Raw genomic sequence first — 20,016 nt, forward strand, 5'->3', positions numbered from 1 at the left:
ATAATTAACTCATCTGTTACACATTAATTACAACATTCACCAGCAATCATACTAGATTTTCAAAACACTGATAAATTCTTAATTCTCTTGAATTGTCATGATAATACCTTACCTACGTTGTGACGTGTTACCAATCTTCCCGCTCAGCCGACTACAGAAATAGACTAATCATGTACCTATTTTATATAAATCGCAGTGGCTTCGCAGTTGTGAGATGACCTTCGTCGCAACGATTGTAGTTGCGTTTTTCTTGCTTTTCGTAATGTACTATGTACGATGTAGACGTAAACGTAGATGTGAAGCTCTATAGATCTAAGTAATCCGACAATATCGTTTTAAAATCCAGCGGTATAAACATAGTTCTGAGTGCTTATCTATAAAAGATGAAATGAGCGTATCTTACAGATGTGCTGTAGCTAGGAATGGAAAATGGTGAAAAAATGTATTTACTTTCTATGGATTTATTATTCTATTATTTTATTACATATTTATTACATAATGTAAGTTAAAAAAAACCAAGAACAAAATGTGTAGGTGTAGAATTTTTATACTTATTTACAGCGTTAGGAATACCCTCATCTAACGCTGTAGATAAGTATAACAATTTCCATATATTCGCACAATCACACCATAAGAAAGGAATGTAACCCTTACGTAAATTGTATTTAAACCATTTGAATCCCAAGACTAAACTCTACACTATCTTCTTTATCGTTCAAAATTATGACCTTTTCCCAGAACAGTATCAGCGATATTTTATAGAGTTCACGACCGGTTGCTCATTGCTATTGCGGAATAAGGCCGAACTATCGTAAACAACTTACGTATAAAATTTTGCCTTTGTCACTCGTTCTAGTGTTTAGTACAGTAAATACGTATAGATATGAATATATAATATAATGGATGTATTTTCTAATATAAATAGTGATTGTTTAGATCAGTATCGTGATAATCAGTGAGAATAAACTAGTCCACAATAGTATATATATCATCGGCATTATTATTATAAATATGTAAGTATTGTTAGGGTAATGTTTTTGAGAAGGTTTTATTCCTATAAATTACTTGACCGCTTTAAGTGGTGTTGCAGAGGTGGTATAGTTTTTGCCAGTATACATACCTCTCGTATGTTAAATGGTCATTTACATAAGTGCGTACTTGGTTTGTGTTTCTAATATCTTCAAAAGCAATGAGTTGTTGAGAGTGATTTGAAATATATAATATTGTGCAAAAATAAGGTAAGTTGTACAGTTATTACTAATCATGATTAAGAAAAACTAAGCATTTATTAGAGTATCAAATATTGTTATCTAAAGATATCTATGCGTTATTCATAATGTCTCGTAGTTCGCTATAAAATTTGGATTTCCGTAAAGTTTTCTCCAAAAAAGTCTGTATAAACGTATTTCAAGACACACTTAACTCCTAAGCCTAGTAAAATACTTAGGCGCTTGACATTTCCAGACAATGAAAGTACTAATACCGTCACTGTATCTTCTATTATGTGGTGTGGTGTATTGTTTCCGAGACTATCAGCACCACAAAAGAACTAATCTATTGGCAAATCGCACGGTCATCGTTCAACTGTTTGAATGGAAGTGGCTGGATATTGCTGATGAATGCGAAAGGTTTCTTGGACCTAAACGATATGGAGGTGTTCAGGTGAGAAATTACTATAGCTTTATTTTATCTAAGAGATCAAGTGGTTGTATTCAAGATTTGACTTGTTGGTATAATTATAGTTAGATAAAAGCATTTTTTCAAATTAGTTAGGTACTTTCTAAAATTTGTACTTACCGGTTAATGTAAATTAGTGCCTTAAGGACGATGTAAGTTTATGTTTATTTGGTAGAATACTTTAAAAAGAATATTGTAAAATAAAAATTACGGCAATACAAAGAGCTGACGAGGTACGTGACGTCACAGCTATGTAGAGTTCATACGTACTAAGTTATCACGTAATTGCCAAACTTCAATTCACGTCAGTTATGTTCAGGGGCGTTTATGTAATCAAGGATAAGGTTACTACAGATTACTTGTGATTTTTTTTCGCATTGCGACACTATAATTAATAGGTATTAAACTGAAGTACCTACGTGAATTTACCTTGTATACCTACCTACTAGCATAATAAAGATAATGCAATTCCAAAGAAATCCCCAGTTTAGTTTATTTTGCCAACTAAATAGTAGGTAGCTACCCTGATATTAGAATAGCAGCTTATGCTTGCTTTTATCATGCGAATAGACTATGCATAAGCTATTCGTGAGAATGCAGGTACCTACATGTGTGATTGTTACTCTTTGGCGCAAACACTACTGAACAGTTTTTTATGAAATTGGTACACAGGTACTTTACAATCATTAGAGATTAACACATAAAACTTTTTACCTTGAGAAATCTCCTCACACGATTGAAGACGCAGACAGTAGCTAGTTATTTAATAAAGCCTCTTGCCCTTGAAATCCTTTCGTGCAAGATGTCAGATGAAGGTGCCATCCGGTCCGTCACCCACATAAATTAATCTCAGAGTCTCAGAGTACATAATTACTTCGCAAGTCTATTAACGAATTAGTCACGTAAGTTCATGCGTGAGAAATTGCTTTATAATGATGTTTTGATTTAGGCGGACTAAACGTCTGGTGAAAAATTACTATAATTATAGGTACGTTTTTTTTGTAGATTTTTGGTAGTAGCCATGAGGTTTTCTTAAATAAAGCTATGTTTTTTTTGTGGTGCTAAAAAATACAATAGGCAAGTGCCGTCAAAATCAGAGTTATAAGTTTTTCTTTTAATAATTCAATCGAAAAGGTAACCATTTATCATAGTAACCAGATGTATTACGCCTGATTTTGCACTATCTGTATGGAAAACCAGCTCTCACTGCCTATGCGTTATTATTGTTTATTTATTTGTGTATTTTTCTTTAGGATACATCTATAGATCCTATGTAACAAACGTTTTCCTATAAATCAAAAGCTGACTAGGTTATAAAACCAATCAACTCTGATAGAAATCATAAAACACTAGGTCAATTCTACGTTTATATTTTAGACATCACCACCCTCTGAAAATGTGGTCATCAACCTTGCCGATGTGGGCAGACCGTGGTATGAACGATATCAGGTCATGTCGTACAAAATCCAAACTCGTTCAGGCAGTGAGGCCGACTTCTTGAACATGACTACAAGATGCAATAAGCGTGGTGTTAGGTAAGTAAATAACATATTTATTTTTTTTAAACATACCTATACTCACGCATCTACCTCGGAATGTCTGATATTTTGGAGCAGGTTGTTGTAGTTGCCACGCCGCGATCACGCACCTCAAAAGCTGAAAATCTATGAAGCCTGATGTTATTTTTGTTTTTCTACCAACTCATTTGATGTCTTTACCATGTCATATGAATCGTGTTAGTTCTTTATTAAACTAACCTTAATTAGAGGTCCTTCTTTAAACTACAACTGCTTTCACATGAATACTCGGTTTGATAAAGAATCCCGCATAGAGCAAAAGGCTCGCCATCTCTGTAAAATAGTATACAAGTTGATGTATTTAATACCTAACCTACACTTGCAAATGTAGCAGACGACTTGATATTATCTATGAATGCCCAAAAGTTCCATCCCTACCGATTTGATATGACTATATTCGCACTTGGTAGACAAAGCGGTCAAGATAGCGCGAATTAAAAACAAATAATTACTTTCACCATTCCGGTTGGTGATATGATGATGCTATTACATTATCTTGTTTACATGATTGTACATTCGATTATCCGTATTATCGCAAATTATATTACTATCTTATTCTCTTACGAGCACATTCTTAATCCGTCCAATTCCGCATAACAAGATGATAACTAAAAACACTAGATTAGTAAAAAGCTGGCTTAATTATTATCTTGCATGTCTGCCAATTATTTCAAATAGGTATTAATAGAAAAGTAAAAATCATTAGCAATACCGATACTGAATTTAGGCACTGAAAAATTGCAAAGTAACACAAAATAAGGAATTGTTAAAAGCAATTTATATCTCCCGTCGCATGTCTAAAGGGTGTAAGTAGAATCGTTTTAATAAGTAACCATACATATATGACATGATCACACTGACGAGACGAATATTTATTGCACCATTTAGACATTCAACAAAAACATTGTGATGTAATTATTCCAGAATTTACGCAGACGTCGTAATCAACCACATGACTGGCAACGGTGCTTTAAACATAGGTACCGCTGGTAGCACGGCTGAGTTTGAACAATACGACTATCCTGATGTACCGTATAAAAGAGAACATTTCAATCAGCCAGAATGCGATATGAATAATCTTGATAATGCTACTGAGGTTCGTGTGATTTGAGTACATACATAATTTTCTACTTCATTTAACTATTAACATAGACAATGCGCTTCGGTTAAAAATAAAATGGATCTGTCCCTTTAAATAGTTGTTAATCACAGAGGCATTAGAGAAAGTTTAACTATTCTTTAAAAAGGCAATGTGTTCGTGGACTTTAAACCAATATAATCGTGCACCAACCGTATCATATTCGTGTTATTTTTATTTGTTACGTGTGAAATCTTACATTTGCTTATCAAAGCAATAGTAAGATTTCACAACTTTGTCTTGTTGCATAGGTTCGCGTTTGTCAATTGGTGGGACTCAAAGACTTGAATCAAACTGAGCCCTACGTTCGTCAAAAAATCGTAGACTATTTGAACAAACTCATCAGTCTTGGTGTTGCAGGTTTCAGGTAAGTGTTGATAACTGCATAGGTACTATATCTTATTGTATTAAAAAAGAGGTCATTGGGAATATCATAAATCTAATAAATTAGTTATCTGTATTTTAATCGATAACATAGAGTTATGCTGCCCTTCCTGGGTGAAACCAATATAAAAATGTGCTTCTTATGTATTTACATGCGTTGTGACTTGTAATTGGTACAGCTTCTCCCAGCGCCGGTAGAAAAGCGCTTTGAATCTGGTATCCTTGACTTGAAAGTTTCACCTACAAAGAAATAATAACCTGGCCTATAAAGAATGCAAAGATTTTTTGTCTATTGTTCAGGGTTGATGCAGCTAAACACATGTGGCCAGAAGATTTGGAAGCAATCTTTGACTCTGTCAATGATTTGAACACCACGTTTGGGTTCCAACCACATTCAAGGCCTTATATTTATCAAGAAGTCTCCCGAGGTGGTGTGGTAACTCCATTTAATTATACGAGTATAGGAGATGTTACGGAGTTTACAGTAAGTACTAAAAGTATTTTTACGGAAATTTAAATAACTAACCATCATTAACCTTTGCTTGCGAGCACGGCTGGTTCAGCCTGGCTAAAACGTAAAGCAAAATCAGAAAATTTAAAGTTACGCACACTACGTACTTAAAACACTAATTTGATGCTTTGCTTGAAGATGTTTTTGACAAAAAGAGATTGTTCTGTGGGTTATTAACTCCAATTATGCATGTATAAGTAACTAAGTATTCATAAAATATTCTATAATGGTGATCTTGAGTAAAATTGTAAGAAGACGTGAATATGAATTTCAAAATTTTTGTTTACGTTACTTTTGCTTGTGTTAACATTTCTTCTTTATACCGTGAGATGAGTTTCCACTTTAAACGTTTTTAATTTGGATTAACGATCGTTCTTAAGTAATTGTTTTCGAAGTTTAACCTTACTGCTAAAACATGTTAATAATAGGCTGCAATAAATCCTCGAACCTCTTTAGAAATAGGGTCCCAAGAAAATCCGAATCATGGTTTCAAATGAGAGTGAATTGTTTAAAGAGGTCGAAGGGCTTTTCTGTTTTAATATCCGGCCAAAAGCCATGTCGAGTCAAGTTGTTTTGGAAGTAAAATGTACCATAACACGTTTATAACAATTTGCTTTGTTAGCCCTTTGTGTGGTTGCTTCAAGTATTAATCTCGTAGCAAAATTCAGGTAAAAATCAAATTGTGACTGTTAGTACAGACTGTTTTGATTTTCTCGTTAGATTTTTTTGATTGCAAACTTGCCAAAGCTATTTCATTTTTACTATTCGTCGAATTGGAATAACCCCGGCTTTGACGAGACTCGAATATGTAGTTCAAAAATCCTCGATATTTCTCTTCGATCTATCATCAATCTACGTTGTTTTTCTTGTATTGTAAAACTATGCTGTCATAGTACTAAAATACAAGGAAAATAAGGTAATGGTTTTCATTGCAAATCTAAAATCATAGGCGATGAGAAAACGTAGTCATGGCCAATATTTTTTCTTCTATAACAAATTATATTATTATTATATCCTTAGCCTGACCTATTAATAGTAGGGTGTTTAAGCCCTCTGCAGAACAGGGGTCTCCACCCTAATTTGTAAGTTTCTGGTTGATTAAAACAGTTTTTTATATACACTCTTGTCTAAAGCTTAGTTTTACTTTAACATCGAGGCTATTTTCTCTTTTAAAGAATATTCGGCACGCCTAATTGTGACCTTTTTAAGTTGGACATTACAAACAAAAGGCGGTGATTTCAAAAGACTGATTTTCTTCACCTTTGAGGAAAATCACGCAAGAGTGTATAACAATAACAGGAAACATCTTTTGATCTTGTATTTCGACGGTTTCTCGGGATCTTCTTCGAGAAAGATCCGGGGATTTGCACGGCTTATGGGAGACATGGGTTAACACGGTGAACTACTTGGAGAGCTTTGATATAAAATTGAATAGGTCATTTACTTACCCACTGGAAATATTGCGGCTTCGAAGTACATAGGAGTGACAACGATAAGTCTCTATACATTCCGATATATATTGAAATGGTCCGGTCTTTAAAACAGATTGAAAGTAACACTGTCTTATATTTCTATTATCTTAGTTATTTTATTTGCCCTGAGATCATAACCTAAAACGTAACAACGAGTTTAACGAATAATATAATATCTTTCTTTGTTTTATAGTGCCCAATTTAATTCAATCTTTGTGCTTTCAAATAAAAGAGCGTAAAAGATTTTTTTATATCGATTCTGATATTGCATTCTATCTAAATAAGAATAAATCCAAATTTCCTTTAAACACTTCGATAAAATTGTGCGCCGTCTTCAGTATTCTTAGTAATAGAATGATACGATCTTAATACACTGTAAAGATGATAGCCAAAGCACTAAAATGGGTACTTTTATAGACCTTGTTGTATACAAACTCTTTTCATGGAAGGCGCCTCAATGCGGAGGTTTCGTAATATTCATCTACTAATACTTCGTTGTAAGAAATACGCTGAATCAGTTTACCCCATTAATCTTTTAAACTCTTTGTAAGATTTTAAGAATATTAGCCTTTGATTGTAATAACATTTTCTGCTATATTTAAAGTAAGGTGAAAGTTGAGTTGTAACTTCACGTTGAAAGAAGCCTGACCCTGGAAATTTTTGCCTAAAGTACCTTTACTGTTTTTTCGTGGGTTTATTTTCAACGTATGTTTCTGAAGATTTTTGCAAACATTCACGTTTTATATATTATTAATATATTTTGTTCAATTGACCCCCGTTTCAATAACTATAGTATTACATTTTATGACTGGTTTGAATGCATCTAATTAAGTATCGGTTAACTTATCACGTAGAATACTGATAGTATTTTTAGTGAAACTGGTTTTTAATCTTACTAAAGAAGTTATTTTATTATTTTTTAGAGAAGGTTTGCATACAAGAAATCAAATCACGTTTTAAAATTGTATTAATTTCTTCCTATGACCGCTGTCTCCATTCCGAGAGGAAACTCATGCTCAACAGTGGGACTTTAAGAAATTTACTTTCTATTTAATTTATTTAACTATTGTATATTATTTTCAGTCAGTATCAGTACTATACGCAGTGTTTACTGATCAAAAAGCCCTAAGTTCGCTGAGATCATGGGGCAGTGCGTCTTGGAGTATGTTGCCGAGTTCACACGCTCTGGTTTTCACAGACAACCATGATACACAAAGATCGAGTGGCTCGTTGAATTATAAATATGGAGCCAGGTATCAGGTAATGTATTTTTTATCGATATTTATTTAGGAAATACGACAGAGCTGGCTGGGTCGAGAGAAAAGATTTGAATACATCCGAATTATTTCGTATTTTTGTGTAAAGCACATGTTCATGAGTGAATCTATAATTTTATTTATTTATTTATTTATTTTAAACTTTGTATACAGAGCTGTATAAAGGCGGACTTAATTTTACAAACATACTACAACTTTCGTAAGTTAATAACATGAATAAAAAAAAATCATACGGTATCCTTGTAGGTATTAGTACCTAGTATTTCAATTAGAAGTTACATAAAGTTAATACTTGCGAGAGTTTATAGGTTTTACCTGAAGAATACAGATGTTACTTGTATTTTTCGCAGTTAACATGCAAATGTTCTATTCTAATCTTGCCCTTCAAGTAATATTATAGTCATAGCACTTGTGATAATAATTTGAATAGGGACCTAAAATAATAAAGTTAATTATAAGCAATAGAAAATAAAATAAATGTTTGTTCAGAGCACGTTATAAAAATATACCTGACTTATTTATATTACCCAAAGGTGAGATTAAAGAATTAGCATTTATATAACACTATTACTTTATTAATCTTAGGTATATTTTATTTTTGAAAAAGTTAGTTACGTAATTTTTAATTAAAAACATGATTCAGCTTTCATTATTTTATAGTAGTCGAATAACAATTAACATAATAGTAAAGAATATGGGTATTATAATTCTTTTTCAATCTTCTCGTTCTGCTCAGCGCTATTGACGAAATTGTAGCATAATCAAACGTAGTAGGCCGTCAAAACACTTTTAAAATGCAGTAGTTGGCGAAAGGTTAAAAATAAAAAAAAATACTTGGCGTGCTCATCACGTATCTCAGTTGACAGCTAGCTTACGTCAAATTGATGATCACTATTCAGTACATTGCTGCTTTGACGTAACGTGTTAACCATTATTATCTGAGGGAGAAAGCAACGTACAGCTAGCTTTCAAATAGTTGTCAACTGAGGATACGTGATAGCCCCTCAGGCACAGGTTCAAATATTACCGCGCAAAATAGTATGTGGCATTGACCATACCACTTTTCGCGGTAGTAAAACAATCTGTGGATTGTATGCTTGCAACGTTCTGTGCCACAAAAATTAACTGCACGTTTGGCGCAGTCATTAAAGTGGTCAACTCGCCGCAATAATTATAGCGCCTCGTGTGGTGGGTTCGAATCTCACCCATGACAAACGTTTTGTGTGATGAGCATTAGTAGTTGTTCTAAGCTTGGTAAATTTGTGTATATAAGTAGGTATCTAGATAGATGTATGTATATAAATACGTATGTTTCTTAGTTATCTGATTATCATAACACAATACAAGCTCTGCTTAGAATCAGATCGAGTGTGAGTTGTTTAATGATATTTATTACTTACTAGCTGACCCGCGCAACTTCGCTTGCGTCACATAATAGAGAAAGAGTTTTTGTAACATTTTTCACCGGTACTCTGTTCCTATTGGTGGTAGCGTGATGATATATAGCCTATAACCTTCCTCGACAAATGGACTATCTAACATTGAAAGAATTTTTCAAATCGGTCCAGTAGTTCCTGAGATTAGCGCGTTCAAACAAACAAACAAACAAACAAACAAACTCTTCAGCTTTATAATATTAGTATAGATTCCATTAAACTCATTTTTTTCACATTTTCACAGGCAGCTGTAGCATTTCTTCTAGCACATCGTTACGGACAACCTAGGTTTACTAGCAGTTACGACTTTACTAGAAATGATCAGGGCCCTCCTAGTGACGGTAGGGGACATATATATTCTCCAATTATAACTAAGGTAAGAGTTTATTATACCGAACCAGTGCTTACGAAATCAAAATACCTTTATTGGTTGACAAGAAACTTAGTAGTAACAATACTCCACAAATCATCAAGTACTTCAGCTTTGGTTGGGTCAATAGTTTTCCCGTCATTAAAAACGTTTCGAATTATATCAGTAGCTGAATTCGTCTACATGGTTTGCCTTATCCGTTCGAAACAAGGAAACAAACTGTTCTAAGATAAATTTATATTTTTTGTACATTTTGTTTTTTGTGTTTACTTACCTCAACATATCTTCAAGTATTTATATTGAAGAAAACCATAAGGAAACCTTGCCTGAGAGGTTTTTATAACAGTTTTTAAGAGTGCATAACCAAGCAAAGTGAAGCCTAGTCTCTTTCTCACTCGCTACGGCACTTTATCTTTAATTGTATTTCAGAATGGGTCTTGCAGTGGCGGTTATATATGTGAGCACCGATGGGACACCATTAGAAGAATGGTTACATTCAGGAACGTAGTCCATGGAACCAAAGTCCAAAGATGGTGGGATAATGGAACTGACCAGATTGCGTTCAGCAGAGGCGGCAAAGGGTTCATTGTGTTTAATATTGGATCAAGTATACTGGAAAATACTTTTGATGTAAGTTCTATTTCATAATGCTAGGTTATATTATGTCTGAATTAAAAGTAAGCTTGATTAGTAAAATGTTGTAGGATTTTCAATATTTTCTTTTCAATTTTGAATATATAAATTTCTATTTACAGTTGTTTATAATAGTAACAACTAAGAACTGCTGTATTCGAAGACAGTTGAATCTAATATCTATTAATTTAAAATAAGAAATTTCAAAAAACATGTCGTTGTGACGAAATATTCTCGAAAAATCGACTGAGTTGGCAATAAAACTGCCAAACAAAAGTGAAATAGGGCAAGTAATGTCGTTTGTATGCATCCAGATATGTAAGCAAGTCTTAGTGTCATCATACAACGGATGCCAAAATGTCGATGACGATGTTGAGGTAGGCCAAGAATACATTGGCGTGACGACTTGGACACATATCTGGGTGTTTAGCAGGGAATGATTGAGAAACGAGCCCAATGGAGAAGTTTGGGGGAGATAATGAGATAGAATAGGTTGAAAAATGACAGATTAGCATTTAAAACAATGTTTCGCGAAGAAATTTTTTAATTGATTTAAATTTACGTTCATTTGCAGACTGGACTACCCCCAGGTACTTATTGTGACATAAAAACTGGAGAGACCAATTGGGAAGAGTGCACCGGCAAATCTGTTACAGTATCAAGCGACGGCCAGGCTGATATACGCTTAAACGGCAGGCTAGGCGATTTGTATCTCGCTATTCATGTGGGCCGAGAGGTATGACATAAAATCTGTTACAATAGTCCTATAATCAGTTACAAATGTGCGAACTACGTCAAAAGAATGAAATGAATGTGACAATGTGTAAGTGCGAGCGAGAGACTCCGATAAAATGATATGACTTGGTTCGCACGTAGAGAGCTTTGTATGTAAGATTCGCGGCTGGCGGCGGTATATTGGTAATTAAGAACATCAGTTGCTTACACAGCTGATGGTTAACTGATGCCTTTGCCATCACAATCGACATTTCAGCCAATGTTTAAAAAACATCGAGTAGCAAATGTCCGACATTTGATATTACTTGAATAGTTCATGAGGACTAAGCTAAAGGTGCTGATCATTTTTTCATACATTCTCGATAGCTACTCGGTTGGAGATAGTGGTAGAAAAAACCTCTACAAAAAAGAAACACATTTCTCCTTTAATACCATCTCTCTTAGGCTAAGTTCATATGACCGCGCTATACCGCGCGTCGCGCTATGACCCGCGCGCTAGTTCTTGAACCGCGAGAAACCGCGCGGTTTCTCGGTTCTGTTACCGCGTGGTGATGTAGACAATACTAGTTGTTTACTCCGATCTTGTACCGCGCGGTCGAAAGTTCCTCGCGGCTCCGTACGGTCATATGAACTTAGCCTAATTCCAGTGTAACACATTTTTAGTACAATTAGAATTATTATCAGTAATTTGCGTAGTTTATTATTATATATTATTATCTTGTTTTTGTTTTCTTTATTTTGCTTTATATTTTATCAGTCTACATTCTAGATTAAAACAAGCTTAGTCGTGATTGTTTAGATGTCTGTTCGATTTTATTACTCAATATCTGCAATACATATAACAATATTTATATAATTTAGGTATACGAGGTAATCTTTAAGGAGTTTTTAAAAGATAGATACTGTCTTACTGTTATGTGGTTATTTAAATATTCAATTATCATAATAAAATATGTGCCTCATAGGATACAAAAGAAAAATAAAATAAAACATGTAGCAAATTATTCTCTGGTAACAATCTAATCAAAAACTATCCATTTAATCGCAATGTCAAGGTTACCACAATAACAATAATACCGCTACACTTTTAAATGTATCTTGATCAATTGATCAATATTTAGATAGATATCTGAAATATTGATCAATTGATCAGTATCGATAATTATATTTTCAAGTTCAATGTGCGATCAAGTGACGTCAGTCTCTGATAAATCTTATTTGTTTTCAGTCTAAAATTGAAGTACTGTGAATGAAAAGAAGCTCTGAGAACAAAATCTACAGGATTTTATCCCTTTTTCTTCATGTTATTTTAGTGCATTGTTGTTTAGGAGATAACTGAATTGTTGAATAAAAATGCAGTATTATATATATGTTTATAATTTTGTTTTATTTACCACCATATTTTTATTATATCGTTAAATATTTTTTAGAAATTTTAATTCATTTAATCATCAATTATTTTCATACGTTAGAATCTATGTTTCATTGTCTTGTTATACACATTACATGGTTTGCCTGTATACGTTCGTATTAATTGTACACACTGATTTGCATGCATAAAACTCCCAGGTGTGTAAATGCTTTTGAATGAAGATGTACGTTAAAGGGCTGTTACCAGCAATTGCGTATTTACAAATTTTTATATTTGAATTAATACAGATAAAAGTATATTATTATACAAACTTATTTAATGTTTGGTTAAAGGTCTTTGATTGTCGTAGCACAAAAATGCGGAAGATGATTAAATACCAGGAAGCTTGATACTTCCTCTTACATAATTCATTATTACTAAGTCCTTTCGGCACATATCTATTTGAATTGAATTATAACATTACTTGGAGTTAAAATAATAGAAAGGAGTTAAAAGAATAGAGTCAGAGATCGTAAGCATAAGTTTGTCTCATCGCACTACCAACATAACACAGGCCACGGCAAAATTTGCTTGCCGCAGTTTTTTTTTATCGACTGGTGAAAGCAACACAGTGCTTCACTATATATTCTAGAACGACGAGGCTTACGTAACTGAGATTCAGAACATGATGACTCGATCAAAAATAAATATCAATCGATGTTATTTGATAATTATCTGGGATTATAACAATTATGATGATAATAGGTCGTATCAGGACAGAAACTGTTGTTTTTATCTTCTACTATATAAGAGTTGGCGATGTGGGAGGGCTGCAGTAGATATATTCCTTCTGTTAGTGATAGCTGGTGGTAAACAGGTGAGCGAATGTTCTAGAAATTATTTCGAAAGTTGATTTTTGTTTTGACGCGGCTTGATTCTCTTGATAATTTTCCGGTAAACTGTGATATAGGACTTTTAACTTCCTTATTACCATTTAAGAAATAAGAATAACATCGGCTCGAAAAATAATAACGGCAGAAATCTGGATATTGTAGGATACTATTCTGCTCACAATAATTTTTATGAATTGTGATTTTACTAAAACAACGACCTCGGTCTATTAGGCTATACGTATTTACATTTATTTATAAACTTCGGACGCAGAACAACTTACTCATTCATTCACCTAGCAGTCGTTAAGGTATTACTTAAACATCATTTTACTAGACATCACTTCCAGTATTAAGTTATTTTGTAGTTTTTATGAGCACCCAATAATACAAGTTAACATTGTAGTCACACAAAGGCAATAGATTCATGAAGCTTTTAGTACATACATTCAAAATGTATCTCTTTTATTAAGTACAGTGCAGTATACCTAACTTAAGTTGACATTAAAATTTCTTCACGAACTCGCATGATATAGAGAATGTGTGTTTCAACATATTAATCTGCTAATTTGGCGGGAATCCAAATCGATTTGGCCGTTGGATGCACTTTGTAAATCTTGTGACTTTGTACGTGACTTTATCTTGTGTAGGTTCTGAGTTATAGCATATTAAATGACTACTTAGTTACTTTTTAGTGTTATGTGATTTTTTGAATGAGTAATTTTTTATTTGACAAAAATGTATTAAAAATTGTCAATAAGTAAAAGTGCTAAAAGGAGTATGCAACTCACCCGACTTCATTCAAATTATGGGTGGTAATTAAACATTAGTGTCTTTGTTGATAATGTTCATATATTCATTCTCGGGGCTCTTCGTAGCACCATAAATAGCGGCTACCAATCAATAAACTGTTGCATAAGAGGTTGCTTAACAAACTGATCGTTAACCAAACCGTAATCAAAACTGGCTATGATCGCTTCAATCATAATAATAATCAACATAATCCGATACCGCCTTCGTTAATTTGGATACCCCAACTTTTCCTTAATAATTTTCCCCAAACAATCTCGTTCCCGTAACGACTCGGCCCTAATTCCATGGGAATGTCGAGCGTAGATAAAAACATGACTTACAAGTGTCTGCCGACGAAAACGGCTTGTTTTAGCACTTGTAGTCTCAGAGAGGCCACCTGTTGCCATTTATTACGATTCCACTTGTCTTGCCAAATATGAAGAGAGAAATGTATGGTGCTATGTAGAAAGATGGTGTTACGACTTTGATAAATGAACATGTCGGAACAAGAGTTCTATTTGCGTTGAATTGTTGTTAAACATAAGTTATGGGCGTTCTTTTTATGTTATGTTATTTTTATCACTTAAATTCTTTGGATAAAATACGCGACGTATATTATTACAATAATCACTAACGGCTATTTTGGTACATACTTAGATTAATTCAAATTTTAATTATGTAGGTATAGTTAGTATCACATATCGGTTGACACCAGTCACATGCAATATTTATATTCAAGTGCATTTCTGAGTTTTTTAGTATTTCCGTGTGTTTATACCTATCAGGAAATAATCAGCATTCATCATACCGTACGTAATAGCATAGGAAAACCTGTACCAAAACTTAACCATCAATATTTATTAAAATCGTTCCTATTGTCCTATTGTTTTTTGTTTGTTTAGCTTTCCACAAGAAAACATCATTTCTAAATTATGATTTAAGATTAACTTTGTAAAGTAAATCACAATAACCAACACCGGTATAACTGTAACAGCTACAGTTAGCATTCATAGATTATATACATTAAGTTAATGCGAGTCAGTCGAGTGCATTTCGCGCACGAAACTAGTTCTGTTAAAACAATATTCACGTAAGGAAAAATCATCTTGAAAATATAAATCCGCTGACCTGCAGAGCGTCAGTTGCGTGAAAAAGTTCGACCTGTATTTAAGTGTATTAGAGGTTTCATTTAAGAAAACGTAACCTATGTTTTGTCACGTGTCTTCAACTATTTCCATGTGTGATTTCAACAATCAGATTAGTGCTCTTGCCGTTAAAGCCTAACAGACAGACAGACAGACTTGCGCATTTTTTATAGTTCTTCAAAGAAATTTGTTGTTCTAGGATGATCCGTTTCATCCTCCTCCTTATGGCTGCGAGCCTGGTGGTGGCTTACAAGAATCCCCACTATGCCGATGGTCGCACTACCATGGTGCACCTCTTCGAGTGGAAGTGGGACGACATTGCAGCCGAGTGCGAGAGGTTCCTTGGACCTAGAGGATATGCTGGTATTCAGGTAAGAACAGCTAATTATTTGGGACAATAATTATTGTAGAAATTTTGCTGTCACATTTTTTGGTTTAGTTCTTAGTCTACTTTGAAAAATATCGAATCTTTACTTTGAAAAGTAGGTGTGTACAGTGTGTTATTCTGATATACCTAGTGATCAAGATAATGATGTGATCGTATACGACAGCGAATTATTTGTGCTGATTTTTAATATACATATCTATAGCTTATCATTCGCGATTTTCTTGAGATATGAAAGGAATAAATACATTGATTTTATCAACTTCAATTTCGAGATCAAAAAAACTGATTTTAAATCAAAACTTGTTCTGGAAAATACTTATAATTATATTCTTTAATTCCTAGATCTCTCCTCCCAACGAAAACTTGGCTATCTGGTCTCGTAATCGTCCATGGTGGGAGCGCTACCAGCCGATCTCTTACCGCCTAGTCACCCGCTCTGGCAATGAACAACAGTTCAGTAACATGGTGCGCAGATGTAACAACGTTGGTGTCAGGTAAGTCTCCATACAAACCTTAACTTGTAAATGTTACTTTCCTGAATACTATGCAAGCAACACCTTAGTTGCTTTAAATGTTAGAGCTAGTGATCTTCAACTGTAGTGTAGTGCCTTTGTCGCATAAACTAATTAACTTACGTGGTTAACGTGTGGATAATTTATTGGTTGCATGTGTTAGGGCGCTTGTAATGATCTCTTTAGTTACGAATATAACACTTAGTATTAACCTTACTGAGATGAACATTACTGTTATTTCCATGAAATGATCTTTAAAATTGTAATTTTCTATATAAGGTCTTTAAAAAATTATGACACATTTTGAAATGTCGAGTAGACTTAAATGTGTTGCCTTATTTTGCTAGCTCTCCTATTGGCTCGTAGTGACACTTAATTGTTTTCAGGATCTACGTTGACGCCATCATCAACCACATGACAGGCACATGGAACGAGAATGTTGGTACTGGTGGCAGCACCGCCAACTTCGGAGAATGGCACTACCCTGGTGTTCCTTACGGCAGGAACGACTTCAACTGGCCTCATTGCGTCATCTCTGGCAATGACTATGGCTGCTGTCCTGATAGAGTGAGTTACGAAGTCTACTTCAAACGTTTGTATGATTTAAGGTATTTTTATGACCTGTTCTGATGTTTTCTTTTTTTATTTTAGGTTCGTAACTGCGAACTTTCTGGCCTCAAAGATCTGAACCAAGGTTCCGAATATGTACGTGGCAAGATCGTTGACTACATGAACCACCTTATCAACTTGGGCGTTGCTGGATTCAGGTAGGTACCTTAAAAATAATTGAAGCCCCGCATTTTCGAAATTAATTGATCTGTTTATTAAAATCTTGAAATTTCCTTTAGAATTGACGCCGCTAAACACATGTGGCCCTCTGACTTGAGAATCATCTACGACCGTCTACACAACCTGAACACCGCTCACGGTTTCCCATCTGGCGCTCGTCCTTACATCTACCAAGAAGTCATTGACCTCGGAGGCGAAGCCATCAGCCGTGATGAATACACACCAATCGGAGCAGTTACTGAGTTCAAATTCGGAATGGAACTGTCCAGAGCTTTCACTGGTGGCAACCAACTTAGATGGCTCGTCAATTGGGGACCTAACTGGGGTCTTCTCGCTTCAGGCGACGCTTTGACCTTCATCGATAACCACGATAACCAGAGAGGTCACGGTGCTGGTGGCAACATCCTTACCTATAAACAGTCCAAGAGATATAAGGGAGCTATTGCTTTTATGTTGGCGCATCCTTATGGATACCCTCAACTCATGAGCAGTTTTGACTTCCACGATACTGAAGCTGGCCCCCCAATGGACAGCAGCGGCAACATCATTTCTCCTTCTATCAACTCTGTAAGTATATCTTTTGATAATTGGAACAGATACAAAGAAGTCGTCATATTTTTATCGCTGTCAGTTATGAATCGTTTTGACCCTTGACGTCAATTGATCAATATCTCCTTTAGTAACAAAGTATAAAGACACTAATAATATTATTAAACTTTCTGTTGAATCATCGGCTATTAATCTAATTCGATATACGAGTATAAAAAGGTCGAATTATTAGAATCTCTTTGTAGAGGATCGTCATTAAATCGACACAATTACATTTTGGTTATTTGCTGAAATCCCTAAAGGCAATGTGTGTCCGCAATTTGAATAAAACACGAACATTGTTGATTCCCATGTCTGTTGGGAATGTTGGAATCTAGTCATCATGCAGATTATTATGATTATTGTACAATTGTAGAACCATCCACTAGAAATATTTCGATATCTAAACTAACTAATACTTGGCTTAAGCTGGCTTGGGTTTAAAAAACATAATAGCCTGACACAGCCTGACTTACATACTTACTCACGGGGGTAACATTGGGCCGAAAGACACAACCGGTTCTTTTTTGTCTTCGTTTCAATAATTAATTGGAGGGAACAGCTAGTAGACTAGCTTGTTATTGATTATTGTGATTCAAGAAATAAGAGGAAAATTAAACAAATACGTCTTCAATTAATTCATTTCTCCCAGGATAATTCTTGCGGTAATGGATGGATTTGTGAGCACCGCTGGCGCCAGATCTTCAGCATGGTAGCCTTCAGGAACGTAGCCGGTAACACTGGTATCAATGACTGGTGGGATAACGGCAGCAACCAGATCGCTTTCTGCAGAGGAGGACAAGGATTCGTCGCTTTTAACAATGACTACTGGGACCTCAACCAGACTCTTCAGGTAATTACTGTCTATTATTTTTTTTGCTGGAAATTAACTCATAATTTGTCATGTAAATCAGTTTAAATCATATGTATTTAGTGGTAAAACCATGGTTTCCTGGCGAGTTTCCTGAGATTTTGTAAGTTCAGAGTTAAATCCTAATATTCCTTTGTCTGTTCAAAGTTGATTTTTAACAACATAAACATCAATGCTGTAATACTTAACAACAAAACTCGAAATTTCCGAGATTTCCCAAAATTCAAAAGTCCCTTGAGGGTCTGCGAAGTCACGACCCTTTAAGCTCATTTAACTCACCTATCTTCAAGTCATATAATTCTAAAAACGAACCCTTAACCAGTTCTTTCACAACAATCACAAAACAATTTTCTTCCTCCAGACTTGCCTCCCCGCTGGCACCTACTGCGACGTGATCTCCGGTTCAAAGAGCGGCAGCAGCTGCACCGGTAAGAGAGTCACCGTCGGCAATGATGGACGCGCTCACATTTCCCTAGGAGCCAACGAGTATGACATGGTGCTGGCTATCCATGTTGGAAGCGAAGTGAGTAGAAAAATATTTAGTTTTATTGCAATAAATGAGACCTAACGAAATTTCATACTACATACATTTCGATGAAACTAGTAATCATAAGGGTTAATAATAAATTATCGTATCTATTTAACTTAGTGTTGATGAAAGAATAATAACATTTTTTATAAGTTAAGTTGGGGATTCGTTTAAATTTGAATTTGCATGTTGAAGGCAAACTTTGAGTTGGATTTATTTTTCATAAAGTAGTAGAATTTTACAATTTCTAACCCGCTTTTTAATTTCAATCGATTTTTCCTATTTCGTACATCTAAAATATGAGTGTGTGGATTGTATTTTCTAATGTTATGTTTCTTTTGTTTCAGTCAAGACTGTAAATATCAACGACTTCAAGCTACAACAACCCATCGATGATCTAATTATAAAACTAAACTAGTTGTTACAACTACAGTTACTTTTAATATAACATTTGTTTCGTTATTCATCAATAAACATAAATAAACTCTGTACAACAGAGATTTACTCCAAAAAGACTGAAAATAAATTACACAATACAACAAAATATTGTAGAAAATTGTTTAAATGTACATCGTTTTTCATTTACATTTTAGGTTAATAAACTGTTAACAATTTTACAAAATAAAAATATAAAAATTAAGGAGCTGATTTATTATTTCATTACCTTAGCTTCCAACTTATATTAACGCAAAACAAGTAAAATTACACAAAAAAATTTGAATCTCCTTTAATTTTCATTGAAAATACGGGAACTAACGCGAACACGCATTTTACTCGGCGCAGGTTGCACTTGCCGTGGTCGAAACGTTAGGCATTTTAAGGTAAAATGCGTTTTCGCGTTAATTCCCGTTTCCTATCAACGCGAAAGGTTAAAAGTTATGAAAAATAGTTTTTGTTACCTTCTATATATCCGGGACCAATATTGGACTGTATTTGACCATCATAAGTGTC

The 20,016-nt window shown here is 34.4% G+C and overlaps 2 protein-coding genes across 4 annotated transcripts; both read left to right on the forward strand.

Annotated features, from left to right (window-relative positions):
* The first annotated feature begins 815 nt into the window (after positions 1-815).
* On the forward strand, positions 816-19,685 carry LOC142978063 (alpha-amylase 2-like). Of its 3 annotated transcripts, none has more exons than XM_076122340.1 (9): positions 816-1,013; positions 15,588-15,759; positions 16,119-16,270; positions 16,675-16,855; positions 16,940-17,055; positions 17,137-17,644; positions 18,318-18,518; positions 18,898-19,059; positions 19,413-19,684. In XM_076122340.1, coding segments are annotated over exons 1-9 (1,506 nt in total). In that variant the 5' UTR covers positions 816-1,011; the 3' UTR covers positions 19,425-19,684. The 3 variants fall into 3 exon arrangements, with proteins under 3 accessions (XP_075978455.1, XP_075978456.1, XP_075978457.1); XM_076122341.1 differs by lacking the exon at positions 816-1,013 and adding an exon at positions 13,374-13,438; XM_076122342.1 differs by lacking the exon at positions 816-1,013 and adding an exon at positions 15,313-15,333 and having other exon boundaries at positions 19,413-19,685.
* Positions 1,031-12,576, forward strand: LOC142978062 (alpha-amylase-like). The gene is made up of 11 exons (XM_076122339.1): positions 1,031-1,238; positions 1,465-1,662; positions 3,055-3,212; positions 4,179-4,350; positions 4,644-4,759; positions 5,077-5,260; positions 7,843-8,019; positions 9,717-9,848; positions 10,272-10,472; positions 11,050-11,211; positions 12,439-12,576. Exons 2-11 carry the CDS (start codon positions 1,468-1,470, stop codon positions 12,457-12,459), a joined length of 1,518 nt encoding a protein of 505 aa, XP_075978454.1. The 5' UTR covers positions 1,031-1,238; positions 1,465-1,467; the 3' UTR covers positions 12,460-12,576.
* Positions 19,686-20,016: the final 331 nt, after the last annotated feature.

Source organism: Anticarsia gemmatalis, chromosome 13, assembly GCF_050436995.1.
Source record: "Anticarsia gemmatalis isolate Benzon Research Colony breed Stoneville strain chromosome 13, ilAntGemm2 primary, whole genome shotgun sequence".
Lineage (NCBI taxonomy): Eukaryota > Metazoa > Arthropoda > Insecta > Lepidoptera > Erebidae > Anticarsia > Anticarsia gemmatalis.

Excerpts from the sequence above, each read along its gene's own strand:
- LOC142978063 (XM_076122340.1), top strand. Across the intron at positions 15,760-16,118 it reads GAGGATATGCTGGTATTCAG|ATCTCTCCTCCCAACGAAAA; the intron begins GTAAGAACAGCT and ends TTTAATTCCTAG. Across the intron at positions 16,856-16,939 it reads ATGGCTGCTGTCCTGATAGA|GTTCGTAACTGCGAACTTTC; the intron begins GTGAGTTACGAA and ends TTTTTATTTTAG.
- LOC142978062 (XM_076122339.1), top strand. The coding sequence starts at position 1,468 with ATGAAAGTACTAATACCGTCACTGTATCTTCTATTATGTGGTGTGGTG. Across the intron at positions 1,663-3,054 it reads AACGATATGGAGGTGTTCAG|ACATCACCACCCTCTGAAAA; the intron begins GTGAGAAATTAC and ends TTTATATTTTAG. Across the intron at positions 9,849-10,271 it reads ATTCTCCAATTATAACTAAG|AATGGGTCTTGCAGTGGCGG; the intron begins GTAAGAGTTTAT and ends ATTGTATTTCAG.